At 36.2% G+C, this 20551-nt stretch overlaps 1 protein-coding gene across 1 annotated transcript in view; it reads right to left on the bottom strand.

Annotated features, from left to right (window-relative positions):
* Nucleotides 1-20551, bottom strand: part of MBD2 (methyl-CpG binding domain protein 2) — a 69551-nt gene that overhangs the window by 23129 nt on the left and 25871 nt on the right. The window contains 1 exon segment of the mRNA XM_032152263.2: nt 10859-10996. Within this exon segment, the coding sequence (XP_032008154.1) occupies nt 10859-10996 (138 nt within the window).

Here is a 20551-nt window from a genome sequence, read left to right as displayed (position 1 = left end):
TCAGCCTCCCAAAGTGCTTGGATTACAGGCATAAGCCACCATGCCCAGCCGTTCTTCTTTTTTAATACCAATACATCGAGAGATAGAAGTACATATGCACTATTTAGAATATGACATTAATCAACCACTAGAATTAAAATCAGGTTATAAATCTTCAAAATTACCAGAAGTATAAATTTAAATGAAAAACCCAGACCACAGAACAGAAAAAGAAATACCAAAAAATAATGACAAAATATTAAAAACAGTATATAAACACAGTGACAGAATTAGGACTAAACATATCTGTAATAGCAATAAATGTAATGGTAAACTCACCAATTATGAAAAAGACCTTCAGATCATATTTTTAAACAAATTAAAAAACTCAACTGTATGTTTTAGGCAAGAGACATTTAAAAATAAAGAGACTCAGAAAGCTGGAAATAAAAAGAAAGCGCAAAGAAATAGCAAACAAATACAGGCATAAAAAGAAAACAAAGATCCCAATAGTACTATAAGATTACTTTAAGGCAACAGTGTCAAATAAGACAAAGTATAATCCATTATAAAGAAATAACTTCTATAAAAGAAATGTTTTCTTATAGAAAGAAATTTGATAGAATTGGATTTGAATTTCAATGAGGAAAAGCTCATATACAGACTGAGTTCAAAACTTGTTAGGAAAGGTCTCCCCAATACCTCATTCCACTTTTCATTTGGATACTACCAATATCAGAGAAAAGAATATCACAATAGATACTGCAAACATTAAAAATATTACTAGAAATATATAAACAACCTTTTGCCACTAACTTTGAAAATTATAAAATGCACAAATTCCTAGAAAATCACATGAAAAAAACTAGAAAGAAAAAATGAATATTCTTCCATGTATCTATTTTAAAAATTGAAGCCTGAGCAACATAGTGAGACCCCATCCCTACAAAAAGTAACAAAATTTTTAAAAACTAGCCAGGCGTGGTGGTGTGCACCTGTAGTCCCAGCTACTCCAGAGGCTGAGGTGTGAGGCTCACTTGAGCCCAGGAGGGCAAGGCTGCAGTGAGCTGTGATCACACCATTACACTCCAGCCTGAGCGACAGAGCGAGACCCTGTCTCAAAAACAAAGAAAAAAAGTGAATCTGTAAGTTAAAACTTTTCCATAAAAAAAATAGGCTGAGATGACCTCCCAATTAATTATTCCAAAAAGAAATTTTTTTGTTTTTTAAAAATGCCAATTTTATAGAAACTCTTCAGAGAATATAAGAAGAGGGATCACCTCCAAGCTCATTTTACAAAGCCAGAAAACCTTGATACTAAAGCTTGAGAAGAACATTACAAGAAAAGAAAAGTACAAGTCAATTTCAATCATGAATATAAATGCAAAACATCCTAAACCTAGTAACAGCAACTCTAAAACAGTGATAAAAATGATAATACGTTACAACCACATTGGGCTTACTCCAGGAATTCTAGATCTGTTTAACATTCAAAAACATCAAACAGTGAAATTAATCACATAAACCAATCAATATGATACACTTTATTAACAGAATAAACATTATTTGATCACTTAACTAGGTAGAGGAAAATAATTGATAGAATTTAATATCCATTCATAAGAAATGTTCTTAGTAAAATAGAAATAGAAGCAAATTTCCTTAATCTGACAAAGAATATTTACAAAAAAAGCCTAGAGCAAGTATCACGTTTAATGGAGAAACATTAAAAATGTTCCCTGACATCACGAATGAGACCAGAATATCTGTTATCATCAATTCCATTCAAGATTGTACTGGAAGTTCTAACTAATAAAATAAAACAAGGACAAAAAATCAAAGTTTAAAGATTGTTAGAAAGAAAGAAAGAAAGAAAGAAAGAAAGAAAGAAAGAAAGAAAGAAAGAGAAAGAAAGACTCTCATTGACAGATGACATGTTTATTCACATGTAAATTCCAAAAGAATCATAGATGACTTAATAATTTAGAAGGATAACTGAATTCAGAGTCAATACACAAAATCAATTCATTTCTAATATTAGCAAAAGATAATTAGAAAATAAAAATTTTATAAATGACACAATTTACAGAAACATCAAATATCTAAGAATCAATTAAAGATATATAAGATCACTAGAATGAAAACTGTAAAAGCTTACTGGAGGAATACACAAGATTTGTGGACTGTAACACTTAATATTATAAAAATATTAATTCTCCCCACAGATTTACATCCTAGCAGCATAAAGAAAATATTATTGATGAGCATGTGGCAGAAAGTTTAAAATCAGAAAAGGTTAACTGTAATTATATTAGCAAACCTAACATAGAGTTATTAAGATTAAAAACAACAAAGAATTATGACAGAAAGGAGTGGCAGGGCATTACTTACCCTACCCAGAAAAATTTTCATTCACAATAACGTAAACTCTATTTAACCTATTTACCTAAAATTGTGATACATCTAGGTTGAGAGCATGACGGCAGAGAGAGAGAACTATGTAGTCACCTGTCCTTGGGGAAAGTAAAGAAATAATGGCTAAAATTAACAAAGACATAGCCTAATAAGTATATTAATTATAAATAAGAAGATAATTATAAAGAGATATGATAAGAATTAAGAATAAATGTTTCTGGAGTAGTAAACTACTGTTTTGAGAAGTAGTTTATAAAACACTTCGATTTTTTCATCTGCATTCCTATGTTACTTAGAGAAATAAAGTTCACAGATCCTCCCACATTGACAGTTGTCATGTTTTTAAAATGAACTAGAAAAATACACAATTATTGGTAACTATGAACCAACGGCCTATGCATTCCTTAATTTTTTCTTTTTTTTTCTTTTTTTCTTTCTTTTTTTTTTTTTTTTTTGAGACAGGGTCTCATTCTAGAGTGCAGTGGCCTGATCTCAGCTCACTGCAACCACTGCCTCCTGGGTTCAAGCAATTCTCATGCCTCAGCCTCCCAAGCTGGGACTACAGGCATGCGCCACCATGCTCAGCTAATTTTTGTCATTTTTAGTACAGATGGGTTTTCACCATGTTGGCCAGGTTGGTTTCAAACTCCTGGCCTCAAGAAATGTGCCTGCCTCAGCCTCCCAAAGTGCTGGGATTACAGATTTTGAGCCACTGCATCTAGCCTCATTCCTTAATTTTTAAAAATTCACATGTGATGTCTCAATTGCAATTCTTCCCTCCGTAAAGACTGACCATATCTCCAGACTCTCTTGGGCTCTAGCCCATCATCTTTTACTAGCTCAACATGAAACAATTACTTGGGCTCTAGCCCATCATCTTTTACTAGCTCAACATGAAACAATTACTTTAAGAGTATAAATTTTCTACCACTCAAATTCATATTTTATTATTTTTAAAAAATATTGAGCTACCCTTTATTATGTCCATATTTCTGTCAAAGATATCATTCTTCCACTTTATTCTAAGATTCTTCATATAGGCAGAGCTGATAAGTCAATAAATTTTGTCAATTATTTATTTTATTCTTTTTTTTTAGATGGATTCTTGCTCTGTCACCCAGGATGGAGTGCAGTGGTGCGATCTCGGCTCACTACAACCTCCACCTCCCAGGTTCAGGCAATTCTCTGCCTCAGCCTCCCAAGTAGCTGGGATTACAGGCACTTGCCACCACGCCCAGCTAATTTTTTTTTGTATTTTTAGTAGAGACAGGGTTTCACCATCTTGGCCAGGCTGGTCTTGAACTCCTGACCACGTGATCCACCCACCTCAGCCTCCCAAAGTGCTGGGATTACAGGCATGAGCCACTGTGCCCAGCCATCAGTTATTTTATGACCAGCATAAAATACACCTTATCATTTATGCCCTAACTTCCTGTAAGAGTTTCTTCAATGATCTCCTAACCCTGTCAGTCCTCATACTATATACAATTGACAGACTTCTGTCTAGAATGTTCCCTCCATATTTCTCTGCTTTTGAAGACCACATGCTCTCTCACTCTTCTGGTGTTTTTTTCATTGCACTTAACACAACATGATACATTATCTATACATGTATTTGTCTGACTCACTTCCTATCCTCACACTAGATGGAAAGTTCCATGACAACAGGGACTTTGTCTTGTTCACTGCAGTATCCCATTGTTTAGAAAAGTACAAGGTGAAGGCTCAATAAATAATTTTTGAATGAATGAATAATTTAATTCACTAATTCAACAAATTTACATATTAAGCACTTACATAATAGAGAAATTGTGGATAAAGCAATGAATAACCTAATACAGTTGTGGTCACAAAAGAAGAAAGAAGAAACACTAAGGAAGGTCTCTAAATCCAAACTTGGTAAATCAGGGGTTTTCTGAACAGAAGAAGTGACATCTAAGTTCTTGATGTCACTTGAGAGATGAGTAAGAAACACCCAGCTGAAGGAGGGAAAGGAAACAGCATGAAATCTGATCAAGGTATGTAAGGGTCAGGGGTAGGAGATGAATAGCATATGCAAAAATCTGAAAAATGTTCTATATGATTTGAATGTAGAACAAGAGAAGGTGAGGCCAGAGAGGTAAGCAAAAGGGATTGGCAGTCATGTTAAAGTGTTCTGAATTTACCCTAAAAGCTACCAGAAAGCACTGCAGGGTTTTCAGCAGTATAACACTATTGCCACTATCAGACCATCATGCCAGAGGAACACCTGGCTGCAATATGAAGAGTGAAGTAAGGGAACAAGACAGGAAGCACTTGCACCCAGGAGTTCAAGACCACCCTGGGCAAAATAGTGAAATCCCATCTCTATGAAAAACACAAAATTAGCCAGGCATGGTGGTGTGCACCTGTGGTCCTGGCTACTCAGGAGGCTGAGGTGGGAGCATCCCTTGAGCCCAGGAGGTTGAAGCTGCAATGAGCCGTGATTGCACCACTGCACTCCAGCCTGGGTAGCTAAGCAAGACCCTGTCTGAAAAAAAAAAAAAAAAAAAAGACAAAAAGCAGAGAGATTAGATGAAATGAATGATAGTTACCTAGTCTCAGAATGGAGCAAGAGAACATTCAGGAGGTAGGATCAATAGGACTTGCTGGCTAAATAGACGCTTGGGGTGAAAGACAGGAAGAATCAAGGATGATGCTCAGGTTTCCAGCTTAGGCAGCCACGTGGACAGTGGTCCTTTCACTGAGATAAAGCACATCTAATAAAAGGCAGATTTGACTGGATGACAAAGGAGTTCATAGAGATAAAGCAATAGATTACAGGTGCTGGTGAGACTTCCAAGTGAACAATGTTAGTAGGAGAACTGACACAAACGACTGAAGCTCAGGATGAAGATATAAATTTGGGGATCATTAACATATGGATGATAACTGAAGCCATGGGAATGAATGAAATCACCCATGGAGGGTTTACATACAAAAAAAAAATGCATAGTATTCCCTGGGAAACCTCAACATTTTAAAAGACAGAGAAAGAAGAACCTAAGAAGGGGATTGAGAAAAAAAAGTATGGAGGAAAAGCAAGAAAGTGCAGCATCAAAGAACGAAAAAGCAAATGTTTCCGAAAGAGGGGTAGTCATATTGTTTAATGTGAAAGCAGGGCAAGAAATTTAAAGACCGAAACTTGTCCATTCAGTTTAACGAGGAACATCAACAATCCTGAAAAGAACAGTTTCAGTGAGAACAAAAGCTATTATTTCAGAGACATAAACATACTGAGTAAGAGGTAAGGCAGATAGTAAACACACACAATGCCAAGAAGTTTGACTTTAACAAGAAAAGAAAGAGAATGAACACTAAAAGGGGAGCAGTGAAGTGGATAATTTTTTTTAAGATGGGGTGGATTTGAATATATTTAAATGCTTTGGGAAGAAGCCAGTTTAGAGACAGGTTGAAGATAAAAGGTAAGTGACGTACTCCATTGGATGGGGTCTCTGAGAAGGAAGGAGGAAGTGTATCTGCGGAGTACAGGTGTTGGAATTAGCTTTAGGCCACCAGGAGATACCTTTAAGTTCAGTTCAGATGGGTAATATAAAAGCTACTCCCTAGTTAAAAAAGCTCTAAACGTTTCTCATTTTTTAAATTTAACACAAATGCCTCAGTCTATTTAACTTTATACATATTGAAATAAATATAAATTTAAAATAAAATACCCCTTTAAACTACTGAATTACTCCCCCCCCAAAAAAAGTACTAATAATACTCAAAGCTACAGAAAAAGAGTCCCCAACCCCCAGGCCACAGACGGGTAGTGGTCCATGGCCTGTTGGGAGCTGGGTGGCACAGCAGGAGGTAAGCATTACTGCCTGGGTTCCACCTCCTGTCCAATCAGAGGCAGCATTAAATTCTCATAGGGGCACAAACCCCACTGTGCTCTGCGCATGTGAGGGATCTAGGTTGCATGCTCCTTATAAAAATCTAATGCCCAATGATCTGAGGTGGGATGGTTTCATCCCAAAACCATCCCCCTCCCCCTCACCTGGTCCATGGAAAAATTGTCTTCCACGAAACCAGTCCCTGATGCCAAAAAGGTTGGGGACTGCTGCTGTAGAACGTAAGCTGAAGCTGGAAAGTATCTAACTTATTGATAGTCTTTTAATTTGGTACAGCTCTTTGGAATCAATTTGCTAGTATGTATCAAAAATGTAAATATTCACACTAATTATATTTCTGGGAATCTAGCCCAAGGAAACATTATAAAATATTGTTAGAAAATATTTTTTACATTTTAAAAATATGTCCAGCATATGTTTCATGCCTGTTCTAAATATTTCCTCAAGCCTCCTAGCAACAGTAACCTCACTTTTCTTAAACACCTATAGCACTTGCCTGGACTATTCTACTATTCATTTGGCACTTTGTATATGGCATCTTCCCAACAGTACCCAGAGTAATATTTTTAAGTGTTATAGGACACATCCTCTATTTTCTCTGCCCAGGCAGTCAATTTTTCTGTCCAGAGCAAAGAAATATATCCACCATGAGACTCTGTGCTTTAGCTTATCTATTGGTCAATCATTAAGAACATTATAATGAGACTATACTAGAAACAACTGTTAGAGATTAGAAACAAGAAAATGTTGCTAGAATGCCTGAAATAGTAACCCTTTGAGTTTTAGCAACTGAAAGCTGAACTATTTTACACACTTTTCATACACAGTGACTTTAAACTGCACATTTACAAAATTTATCTTTAATCAGGAAAGTTTCTTCTAATACATTTTAAAACATTCCTTCTAAAAGAAAAGGCTGGCTTCTGGAAGTAGGTAAAGGAAAGTTTCATATCCTTGAAAGGGGAATTGGCAAAATGAAATAAAAGGAAAAAAATCTAAGATCAAGTGGAAGATTCAAATCTGCTTCTTTACTGTTAAACAATTACTCCTACAAAAAAGTGAATATTCTGTAAGAAATGTAATTAATATTCAAAGACTGTCAAAAACACAAAAGCCTTTTAGCCCTCTATAATCTAATAATTAAAAGTAAGAAGTAATAGTTCAAAGATGAAGCTTCTTTGGTTTGAGGCTAAAAGAGAAAAACAAGCAATCAAGAGACCAGATAGTATCAAAGATGACAGCAGCAAAGAAATAAGAAACAGAAATGGTAGTTCTTCACATTATGAAGGGGGTAAACTAGGAAAGGCATTGTTACCAGCAAAAATTACAACTCAATTAGACTAAAAAGATCTTGAGATGTGTTTTATGCATCTAGCTGAATAAGGATATTTCAGTGATTACTGTTTGGGATAATAGTCTGATAACTGGCAGAGTTCCCTCCTCCCCACTACAGGGGTCTTTTTAATCTAAAGAAAAGACAAGCAATCATCAAATACACTGATGCTATATACAAAAATGGCTGGCCACTACACTACTATAACTAGGTTTTACAAATTCCATCACTACCTTATAATTTTAATTATAAGTAGAAATCACTGCTGAATTCTGTTTAATGCTTTTCTTTACATTCCCTAATTTGCACTTTTAAAGCTAAGGCATTTTCAAGGAGTCGATGCATTAAAAATTCATAATTTATGTATTTTATAGAATTCAAATTAGGCTGCTATATAAATGACCTGGGCATAGGATGTTGATTATAAAAGACAGAATTATTATTTTTAATGATTGCGTCTCGTCTAAATTAAACATTTCAAATCTTTTCACAGTAAAGCCTAGTTAATATTCAGAAGCCTAATCCTAGTTATAGGCCTCAAAATTCAACACTTTAAAAGGAATTACAACACCACTATCTTGAACATCTTATTAAAAGAATGTGATATAAAGAATAAAAACATTTATATCTATGGGAACCTCAAAAATAGAAACCTCATTGACTAATTCATTTATTCTCTGATAAAAATAACTTCTCCAATTGGAATATTTGGCAATTTATATTATCAACTGAATTCAATGAATCTAAGTAATGGATAGCAAAATTGGAAGAATCATTTTTGCCTATGTATATTTTGCCAACTATCTCCTCAATTACAATAGCTGATTAGCAGTCATCTGCCATATGTATATCAAAATAGAATTAAAACCAACATCTTTCCTTTACTAACAAACTGAATCTAAACTGGAATACTTTGGATGACAGATCATGATTTTTAAAACATTAACATGAAAATTGTCTTTTTACTATTTTCCAATATTCTGCCCAATGCACAGTCCTATTGGTGAGACACTGGTTAAATATTACCTCAATTCTTACATTGACGATAAAGAAAGAGGAAAGACAACTAATGTCTTAGCACAATCAAAAGCATCCAGCAAAAATTGTCAGGTACCATAAGGATAAAGTAAAAAACAGCCAAAGCTTTTGGAGAAGTGGCCTGCTAAATAATTTTAAACACTTCCTGTCTATGCAAGCTAAAAAGAAGATTAAACCCTCAAAAGATCTGGGTTGAAATGACGTAAGTTTTTTGGGGAGAGATGGAGGAGATGGAACTTTGCTCTTTGGACACATACCTTTCATTTGAGAATAATCTCATACACCATAATAAAAGAAGGAAAACTTAAAACTATTCAACATACCAAAGAACAAGGAGCAACTAGTCTGGTTATTTCAACTTTAAAACTCTAAGTTACCAATATCTCTATAGCCAGGGAAACACCCAGTAAATAATTACTAGAGGTTTTTAAAACTGTGACTGAATTTAGGTGCAGAAAATAATTAAATTACTATTAAAATGGCCAGAATTTGCTAATCAATTGATCTTTAAATAAAACATTCGGGTTTATAGACTATATTGAGAATGACTTGGCAAAGAAAAGATGAGGATAAAATCTATTAAATACTATCTGATCTCATAAGGAAACTCAAATTTCCAACGTGGAACGATATTATTAATTAAATATTACATTCCACCTTCTTTATCTTTCAGAATTTTTGAAGCAAATCTGTTTTACCCAATTACATACTTTCAAAATTTTCAATTAATAAATATCTTTGTGGGGAAATGATTTTTAAATCACCAAAAAGTCAAAGGACAAGATGTTCAAGACTTTAGACAGTATCTGAGAAAGAATACAACCAGGGAATGGCCTTATGAAGGTGGGCAAAGTTCAGAATGCCAGAATTCCTTCCCTGTTGTAATGAATATACTGCAACCTCCTGTGGTTTCGTGACTATCACTGGGTGTGGTAGTAAAACAGAAGGGAAAAGCCTCACACAGAAAGCTGAATGGCCCAAAGAAAACCTAAGTGGTGACAAGAGCCTAAAGGCACATGCAGGTACGCATCTTTTATGTTGGATGTGATACACTTACATGGCCCCTGTTGAATCTCTTGGGGACCAACAGTAAAGCAAGTTTAGAACTTCAAATCTTGAGACATCTATAGCAAGATGCTGATCCAATGTGGCTCCAAATATCTTCTGTTTTCCTGGCTCACCTGAAGAGGAAAAAACACTACAGAGGATGTGGGAACTGAATTTCTTTATGTAGTTTCTTCTAGAGCAACTGTCTGAAAGTTTTGGCCCAATCCTTTATGAAGTCTGGAGATGAGACACTTGAAGGACTAGTGAAAAACAAAATTCAAATGAAAAGGTGGAGTGAGACATCTAAAAGGGGAATACGAGAGCAAAAGATAACCGTCGTAGGTAAATCGGTGTTTCTAATCCTTAGGTGGACTCAGGTGGGAGGAGGCAGAGAAAGGAGAGAAAAAAAAACGCACAGATGTTTCTCCCTCCACTCCCTCACCCCAATTGCTACTAAAAATTCATGAACTACCTAGGCTTTTTGACCACAATTAGGGAGTGAATAAGCGAGGTTATGTGGAAGGTTTAAGCATTTTGTCCAGTCTCCCTCCCCGGGCTATATGGCATTAATAGGCAGCAGGGAGGCCTTTCAGGTAATGCTTTTTTCCTAAGAAAAGATTCTGGTGGAATACAGCTTGAAGCAATAAAGAAAGAGAAAAATAAATTGAATTTGTACAAAAATGGAAGTCACAGGACAATATACCATATTGACAAAGTTCATCTAATTCTGTTTTTCAAAAGGGGTGGGACAGATTTCACAAAACAAGAAATCAGAATAAAAAGTAGTTTTAGCTTCCAAATAATAGAAAATATTTTTAAACTAAGCAACACAAACTACATGCTTCATTCTTCTATGAAATATTATCCTTGGAAAGATAATCTTTAAAAAACTAAGATTAGCAGAACCAAGTCTGATGTATATTACCACACGAAAAGCATAAAAATTTAGTCCATATTATGAATTAGATTCATTCGTAATTAGCTTCTTAAATTTTTTCTTAAAAATATTTTACCTAAATTTTGCATACTTCAGCATTCATGTAATAGCCTAGGACACAAAATAATTTTCTTTCCAAATATACTCCATTTTAACCAGACTTTATTTGAATTATTTCTGGTAAAAATACCAGCATTTTTCTGAAAAATAAGATTGGAGAACGAATTAGATCCTTACCTGACGTGGCTGTTCATTCATTCGTTGTGGGTCTGATTTCACTTTATTACTAGGATGATTTGTGACTTTGGTTACCGGTTGTTTGAAAATTGATGCTGTTTGTCTAATTGGCAATGTCGTATTCAAGTCTGGTTTACCCTGTGAATATACATGTATTTTTATTTAAAATATTATATATAAACACAATCAGATGACTTCTTACTAATTCAATATCTATGACTTTAAATCAAATTATTCCCAACTTCTCAGTCTATCGCAGCATTTTAAATACTCTAAAGTACATTTTAAGCACCTAATATGTGACACATGTATGAAGTTTCCTCAAAATACATGAAAAACTTTGTATACTCTTTTTTTTTTTTTTTTTAGACGGAGTCTCACTCTGTCGCCCAGGCTGGAGTGCAGTGGCGCAATCTAGGCTCACTTATACAATCTCCGCCTCCCGGGTCTACTTACGCCATCCGCCTCAGCCTCCCGAGTAGCTGGGACTACAGGCGCCCGCCACCAAGCCAGCTAATTTTTTGTATTTTCAGTAGAGACGGGGTTTCACCGTGTTAGCCAGGATGGTCTCGATCTCCTGACATCATGATCCACCTGCCTCGGCCTCCCAAAGTGCTGGGATTACAGGCGTAAGCCACCGTGCCCGGCAAGCTTTTTGTATACTTTTAAGTGTAAGAAAATTCTCTACACAAATTTCGTGTCTGATTAGCAAGGCACTAATGACTTTTAAATGTTTAAGATTGGTTTATCCAAAAAAAGAACTTGGGGTTTTGTTTGTTTAGGGACAGGGTCTCACTCTGTTGCCCAGGCTGGAGCACAGTGGCATGATCATGGCTCACGGCAGCCTCGACCTCCTGGGCTCGAGCAATCCTCTGACCTCAGCCTCCTGAGTAGCTGGGACTATAGGCAGTGCCACCAGCAGGCTAAGTTTTTGTATTTTTTTTGTAGAGATGAGGTCTCCCTACATTACCAGGCTGGTCTCAAACTCCTGGACTCCAGCAATCTGCAGGCCTCAGCCTCCCAAAGTGCTGGGATTACAGGTGTGAGCCACCACACCTGGCCAAGAACTTTAAGGATAACAATCAGGATAGCAATCATTTCTGCATTGAGAATGGAGGAAAATATTGGCATATTTGGGCATTAAAATATAAACAACCTGATCAGCAATTAGGAAGCCAGACTTACATAAAATCACACAAATTAACCTCTTTTATATAAAAATAAATAAGTATGAATGGTAGTTCTAATTCCAGCAAACAGAACTCAATTTAGAAAAATGTGATAAGGAAGTGTTCCTTATTTTTAATATACAGTAGGTCTTTGAATAATGTCGTTTTGTTCAATGTCATTTTGTTATAACAATGATGACAAAAAAAAATCCATTCCCAGCCTAAGCCTATCTGTGTGAAGTTGGCATGTTCTCCCCAGGTCTGTTTGGGTTTTCTCCATGTACTCCTGTTTCCTCCCACATTCCAAAGATGAGTGCACTTTAGGTTCAGTGGTGAATCCACATGGTCCCAGCCTGAGTGAGCGTGAGTGCGACCTGTGATGGGATGGGGTCCTGTCCAGGGTGGGGTCCCGCCTGGTACCCTGAGTTGCTGGGAGAGGCTCTGGCCCCCACGACCCTGAACTGGAATCAGTGGGTGAATAATAATCTTGTTTATATTAATCTTTCTTACATGTGCGGAGAGCTCACATTAATTTCAGTGTTTATCATTATAAGTGTTTTGGTCTTCATTTAGAAGTTTGGGATGTTTTGTGACCAGAAATATGCCACAGGAACTTAATTTTTGTCTATATCGATTAGCCTAGAGTAAATATGTTTCATTATACATCATATGGCTAAAAGTCGGTTTCCAAGAACCTATCAACAACACTAAGTGAGGACTTACTGAATATTATATTTAATACTTGTAAAGGAGATTTAACACTGAAGCTTCGTAAAGCCACATAACTTATTTACCTAGTTTTAAACAATCAATCAATAAAATCTAAGATGTGTTCCAGTGAGGTCAAAATGTGGCACAGAATTGCTATTAAGTTCATTTGCAATACTCTTAACAAGAAAGAAAAGGGAGAAAACACAATTATTGTGTTTTCTGAGATTCTGGCAAAAAAGATGAAATTACATATACCTGAAAACAAAATACATCTGATATATTTTTGATATTTACAGGATATTTGATGAACTTTTTTTTTTTTTTTTTGCTCCGCCTCCCGGGTTCACGCCATTCTCCTGCCTCAGCCTCTCCGAGTAGCTGGGACTACAGGCGCCCGCCACCACGCCCGGCTTATTTTTTGTATTTTTAGTAGAGACGGGGTTTCACCGTGGTCTCGATCTCCTGACCTCGTGATCCGCCCGCCTCGGCCTCCCAAAGTGCTGGGATTACAAGCGTGAGCCACCGCGCCCGGCTCTATTTGATGAACTTTTATCTTTACTACTACCCCCACATATAAATTGTAATGTCAACTTCCATGCTCTAAAACAGGGGTTCTCAAAACTGAGCATGCATCAGAATCACCCAGAGGGCTTGTTAAAACACAGATGACTGAGTCTCACCCCTGGCACTGGGCATTCGGTAGGTCTGAGATAGGGCCTAGGAATTTGCATTTCTATTAAGGTCTCAGATAATATTGATGCTGCTAATCCCGGGACCACACCTGGAGAAACACAGCTCTAAAACAAAGATTGCAACTTGATGGCAGGTGGATCAAGCCCAACCCAGAGATGAGTGTTCATTTTTTAGTGCCTTTAATAAATTAAGTCAGCACCTAAAAATCTACAGTCTTCATATAAAATCCAGAATTCTAGCTTCTCTTAAAAACTGAAAGATCTAGAAATACTGGACTTGGTTTGGCAACAATAGGCTGTGACTGGTTAGAAATGGCTTTCCAGTAGAGGCCTCAGGGTCTCCTGTTGTAACATTCCTCAACAACTCACATTTGCATTACCTGTCTGGGCCCTGTAGGCACTGAGTTTGTGACCTCTACTTAAAGAACATTAGCATGCCTAGAAAGGTAAGCCTCACAATCATCTGACAATTATTTCAATTACAGTATTCTTTAGATCCACTATTAAATGTGTCCTCACCTGTACACCTCCCCACACAACACAGCCCTCCTGTTTGTATTGGGCAATCCCATCATTCCTTTATCTCATTTTTTTCCCCTGATGTCTCTGCTTACCTTTAAAAGATATGCTCATCTCAAATGACTCTAACAGTATTATTTCTCAAGTATTTAGTTTTATCTTTATGGATTTTCAAAAAGTATATAAAATGTGCAAATTTGGTTGACAAGCTACAAAGTAACCACTTAGGTTGCCAACTCTACAAAGTGTGAGGCTCAGGAGTACGCATTTTAAATGCTCTCCTGGTCATTCTGTGATGCAAAGGAAGTTTGAACACCTCTGATTTATGATATCTAGACCATTTGGAGGCCCGAAGTGAAGTCACCCAACCTATTAACAACAGCAGACAATATTCAATCCTTAAGCAGCTTCACACATAAATGCTTATAGGGAACTTCTTGTCACTAATTAGGTATAATCAATATGTATCACTAAATGACGCCTTGTTTGGCTTTTAATGTTTTTGTTAAACCGGAGACAGAGTCTTGCTCTGTCGCCCAGGCTGGAGTGCAGTGGCGTGATCTTGGCTCACTGCAACCTCCGCCTCCTGGGTTCAAGCAATTCTCCTGCCTCAGCCTCCCGAGTACCTGGGACTACAGGTGCGCACCACCACACCCAGCTAATTTTTGTATTTTTAGTAGAGACAGGGTTTCACCATGTTGGCCAGCACGGTCTCGATCTCTTGACCTCGTGATCCGCCTGCCTCGGCTTCCCAAAGTGCTGGGATTACAGACGCAAGCCACTGTGCCAGGCCTTTGTTCTTAATAAAGAATGATATACTCTGCTGGTATTAGAACAAAGGTGGCATCACGTGTCTACTTCAGCAGACACACAGAAGTATTTGCAACGGTCTGCACGAGTAAACATATTCAAACCTGTGAGATTTTCATTACCAAGGATGACTGGAGGCAACTAAACTGTTTTAAACGATGAATCCTGAATCCATGAAGACTGGAAGGAAGCATGGAACACGTCAAACTATTAATGCTATTGATGCTACACTGGTAAGATGGACGTTTTTCCATTCACTTATGTTTCTGTGCAATAAAAAAAATTAAAAGAAAAGCCTGGCTAAAATATTTAAGATATACAACTAACTTCCATTGTCTAATGAGACAGTTCATTCCCTACTGGCACAGAATGAGACATTATTCAAAACGGGCTGCATTATTCTTCACTCAATCTTATTTTGGTTTTTAGTGTTTTTTCTCCTTTTAACTGGCCTAGAAGCTCTGACGACAGAAAGAATGTCTTTAATTTATTATTCTAAAACAGTATCACATGAAGCTGAGCAATCTGTAAAGCTGGACTAACTAGTTTTCCCAGAAACTGTCACAGAAACAGTCAATTCTATTACCTCTACCCTGAGGACTGCCCTGAGTCACTATTAATTTATGCCCAGTTGTGTGTCGGAGTTTTTCTACAGTTTAGTTTAGAATCTAAAGGACCAATCTACCATCAGCTTCAGAGTTAAAAGCCAGACACTTTTTTATGGGACAAGATTAAAGCTGTTTATGTATATGCAATCTTCTTATATCTTCAATATGAGAAAAAGTGAAGCAGAAATTCTGTTACAAAATTAAACTGGCAAACACATTCTAATACCAGAACTAAGTTTCCAACCTTTGACAAATCTATGTACAGACTAGCCCTCAAATCAAAATGTAATACATTTTATAATAATGTGTATATTAGGCTGAAAGTATTTTTCTTGAGGATCTATTTTATCCCCTAGCTGCAGGGAGGAACATAAAAATAAATCTTGCTTATTTTTAAAAATTTTACTTCCTCTCTTTCCCATAAGTATCTGAGATATATCTTTTGTACACTCCCAAAGGACAAAATACACAAAAATTAATTTTTAAAAACAGAAGATCAAGGACAAGGAAAAAACAGATATCCTTTGGAAAAGATCAATAGTGATACTAGAGCCGAGCATCAAATGTGGATCTGAATTTTCAAGGGGCCTGGGCAAAGAGAGAAACATTCAATTACTCAGATATCATGGTCAGAAAGGAGGACGCATACCAAGTAATGAGGAAAACAAAAAATGTCCAGGTATTAAATCTAGAAGAAAATCGATAAAGACACTAAACTTCACAACAAATATTAAGCAGATTTCAAATGCTCTTTCTTTTTTCAGTGACTTTCCATAAAAACCAAGAACATAAGACTAAAGGACAACTCAGTAAAGGTGAGTCTGAAAGGGCCTAATTATTGTGTAACCTTCCAATGATCTCACGTGATTAAGGATACAAGAGAATAACTAAAGAGGCAGCTGAAGAACATGTACCATAAGCCAGTGGCTGTCAAATATTTTTGTATTTCTACCCCTTATGAGAAATTTGAAAATATATATACCCCACCTGCATTTTAAAGTCAGCAAGAATATTTCATATTTTAATGTAATCAGTTGCAAAGGATGCACTTACCAGAAGCAATTTAAATGCTAATACTTTAATAATAAACTATTACATCTAACAGAATCTAAATGTACCCACCATTACCTATTTAAATACAAACAAACTCTTCAATGGTTATAAATTTTCATTCCCTTTGCTCTTTGAATAATTCCATTTCCAAACTTATTTCCTATTTTAAACTTGATAAACGTTCACTGATCATTTATGTATCATGAAATTATTTCACTTTCTGTGACCATAAAGCTCTTAGTGATAAAACAACAAATTTCTTCTGGTTTATTACAATTATATGTGACCAAAATAAAGTATTATAATTTTTAGTACATAAATTACATATACAGAAATTTATTGTGTGTGTGTGTATATATGTAGCTTAATGAAAAGAATTTTTTAAGTAATTTTATATTCTCAAGTGTGTTTTACTAATTGCTAGAATGGGACAAGGTATAGCATCAATTCTATTCCTAGTCTTCCTTTTTCATAGATGTAGCACTGAGAAATGTTGTTCACATAAATGAGTAGATAGAATGAATTTTATTCCACATCATTCAAATTCTCTGAACTCCTTTTGAGTTATATGATAGAATGTAACAGTGAACCATCAAAAAAAATTAAAAATCAGTCAACATCTACATAAAGTCCTCTAAATTTTGTTGAAAGCAAGTTAATTGTACTTGTGGAAAGAACTGACTGTTCCTGAGTCATTCGTGTTCTCAATCCAGTATCTCATACTCTCCCTTTATGATATCAAACATTTTGTACCATGGTAATATTGCACACAAGTGAGAAGTATGCTGTTCTGTAAAATGGGAGGTTGACTATAAAGGTGAATTACAGAAAAAATAATGTGTACTTCTATCACAGGTTACATTCTCAGATCAATTGAAGGAAAGAGTGTATATGGAATTTAAAGATATCAAAATGGATTCCTTTAAAACCATCCATGTCTATGAATATCATGTAAAGCCTCCACACAGCATAGTTTGAGCACCAGGGACTTACACTGTACTATATTGTAAATACCACTTTTTTTCAGTATGGCTTTGAAATAAAGTGGTATGACAGTTCAAATTGTACATTATTCTAGGGTCCAAGCCTAGTAGACTCATTTTATCTTTAAAATTCACTCAAATTTTGCACTTTACCTTAAACATTAGCCATGTTTAAGGTAAAAATGTTGCTCTACCTACCCAAAATATTCAAATAAAACTGACACTTCCAAGTATTATTCAAGCGTCATTTTAATTCTGCGGTTTTTGCATACACCGCACACTCCCCAAAAGATACTCCATTTTGAGAAGCAGAGACTGTATCTCTAAGGTCGGTTTCCTCATCTGTAAAGGAGAATAATAATAGCTATTGGATAAAATTCTTATAAAAATCAAACGAGATAATGCATGTTATGCTGCTGCTGCTGCTACAAATGCAGCTTTCATTCAGTTGATCATGGAACAAATATTGAGTGCCTACTACGTGGCAGGCACTGACTGGACCATCCACATATAGTCATAAAAAAAAAGAAAAAAACATCGGCCCTTAGTAAAACAAGTTTATAGTTTATAGTCATGTTGGTACAAATTCTAAATAAATAGCAGTTATTTCTTTAACCTAAACAGGTTATTGAACATGCTATTAAAATTTAGAAATTTAACCTGTTAAGTTTTCCCAGAAATAAAGCTATCCCCTGGTTCAAACAAAGGTGTGCCTGAGTGATACCTTTAGGTCAAATCAAGGCTATTCTCAAAAAGTAATTGGAGATTTGCTCCGGAATATATACAGTAGTCCATAGTGAATGTCTTTCCACAAAACCAAATGCCAACAATGGAAAGTGCCTTACAATTCTTCATAAGTTTTTAATTAATATAATTCACATACCATAAAACTCATCATTTTAAAATATACAATTCAGTGGTTTCTAGTATATTCACTAATTTGTGCAACTTCACAGGTTTTTACAAAAAGTAAAGAAAAAATTATCTGGTACTCATGATGTATATGCAGAAAATCCACTTAGTCTAATATTCTATGTGGGGAACAAGATTTTTTTTAAGGAGATTAATGGCATATTAATTAAAATATTAATAGGATGGATGGACTACACTTTGAGCTCATTAAAAAGGACTACACCTGTTCGCAGAAGAATGATTACAATTCATCAATGAAAACAAGTTTTGAAGAGTTCTGCTTGAAAAATAACTCACTGGAGCTTTAGTTAATGTAACGGACATCACCAAAGATGCCAGAGTTTCATCCAGATATCCTAGAACAGTCCTACTCAAACTCAGACAGTTATTATATGGAGTTAATCATCTTCTTCTCAGTTGGCATTAGCTATGTACACATCCTTGAGAGAACTATGGAAATAGTGACACAAATGGTTTTCTGTAGGGCTTAATTCTATTGCTGACCTGGAGTCTACAAGTTAGGTTAACTCTTCAGGACCTATAAAAGTTCTGTTAACACCTGGGCATACCAAACAAATCTTGTTAAAGCCATACCATGGACAACTCTGTCTCCGAATCTACCTTCATGATTATCACTATAGCCAAGTCCAGACCCTCTCAAAAAGTTCTACCACACTTAGACACATTTGAAGCACTAGTTTATAATATAATAAAGCTAGTATCATACTGAACAAATCATTCTCATCAGCAAGCCTATTTGCTAACATGGCTAACATTCTTCTGTTCACTCTTTGCTTCCTAGCAATCTCTATCCCATCAATATCTACATGACTCAAATTAGCCAAAAGGATGGAACAGTACTATTATTAATAGCTAATAACCTGATCATTAGCTAAAGAATATCAGCTAAATATCCTTTATGTATTCACTTACTAAAAATATTTCTGTATATAAGAGAAAATTAGAAGCTGTTTGAACAAGAGAACATGAATTCATTCTACTGTCTTTTGCTACATCTTACCCTTTCTTCCTTTATTCATTCATTAAACCAGTACTGTCCAAGTCACCATCATCCCCACCTGGACAAATACAACAGCTTCCTAACTGGCCTCCAACTTCCACTTCTGTGTCTCTACATTTTCCACACACGGTCAAAGCAGTCATATTTCCCCCTATGTAAAACCCTCAGACAGCATTCTATACTATTCCTTATGCTGGCTGGCACAGCCCTATTTTCAGGCTTGCCTACTTTAACCTCACCTAGTACTACTCCTCCACTCACTCAACTCCAGCCAACCTGGTCTTTTTGTCTTCACATGATGAGTGCATCCTTCCTTAGGGAATTTACACTGGCTACTCCCTCTACAGGGAAAGCTTCTCCTTCTGGTTTTTGTATAGCACCTCAAATGTTGAATATTTAAAATTGATTTTATTTACTCACATAAATTATTTCCCTAAAGTGGCCTCAGTAAATGGCACCTCTATCTACCCACTTTATCTAAAAACCAAGAATTCTCCCTTAAGTACTCCGTTACGCTCTACACACGATTCATCAGCAAAACCAATCCATCCTATTTTCAAAAGAGATTTAGAATCTGTCCACTTCTATCTCCACGGGCACGTGTCTAGATTGTCATTATCATCATCAACATCATCATCATACTACAACAGCTACTTGCTCCTCACTTCCACTTTTGATTTCAGTATCAAATTAATAGAAACTTGTACTCAACAGTGGCCCACACTTATCCCTTGGAGTGACTTTAGGGCCTATTCGTTCCCCTTCCCTGTCCCCAACTTTATCTAGAGAGACCAGAAAACACTCAGTTGAGAAAGACTTTAACTGACAAAAAGGGTATCAGTATCTTTGGCAACAATTTTACTTTCTCCATAGGTCAGGAATGCTGGTGGAATAAATGAAGTCTTTGTTTTCAGTTTGGATGGAGGAATCCTAGGAAGGTAGAAGCCAAGAGGCAGTTCTTACCACACTACGCTCTACCAGGAGCTGGTCATCAGAATGGTCCTACCACAGGGCTCCGATGGTGGTGAACTGGCCATGAAGTACCTCAGGCAGAAATAAGTCAGCCCAGTAAGGCACTACTTCATTAACTGAAAACTCCATAGTCAAACAAACGCCTAATCTGAGCTGCAGCAAGTGACCTGGCTCTTCACCTACTCCCTCACATCTTCTGCCAAGCTCCTTCTCCTGCTTTTAAAAAAGTGGTTATTTTTCAGT

Source organism: Hylobates moloch, unplaced genomic scaffold (genome assembly GCF_009828535.3).
Source record: "Hylobates moloch isolate HMO894 unplaced genomic scaffold, HMol_V3 SCAFFOLD_5, whole genome shotgun sequence".
Classification (NCBI taxonomy): Eukaryota; Metazoa; Chordata; class Mammalia; order Primates; family Hylobatidae; genus Hylobates; species Hylobates moloch.
The sequence above is the reverse complement of the archived record's forward strand: the minus strand, read 5'-3'. Positions and strand labels throughout refer to the sequence as shown.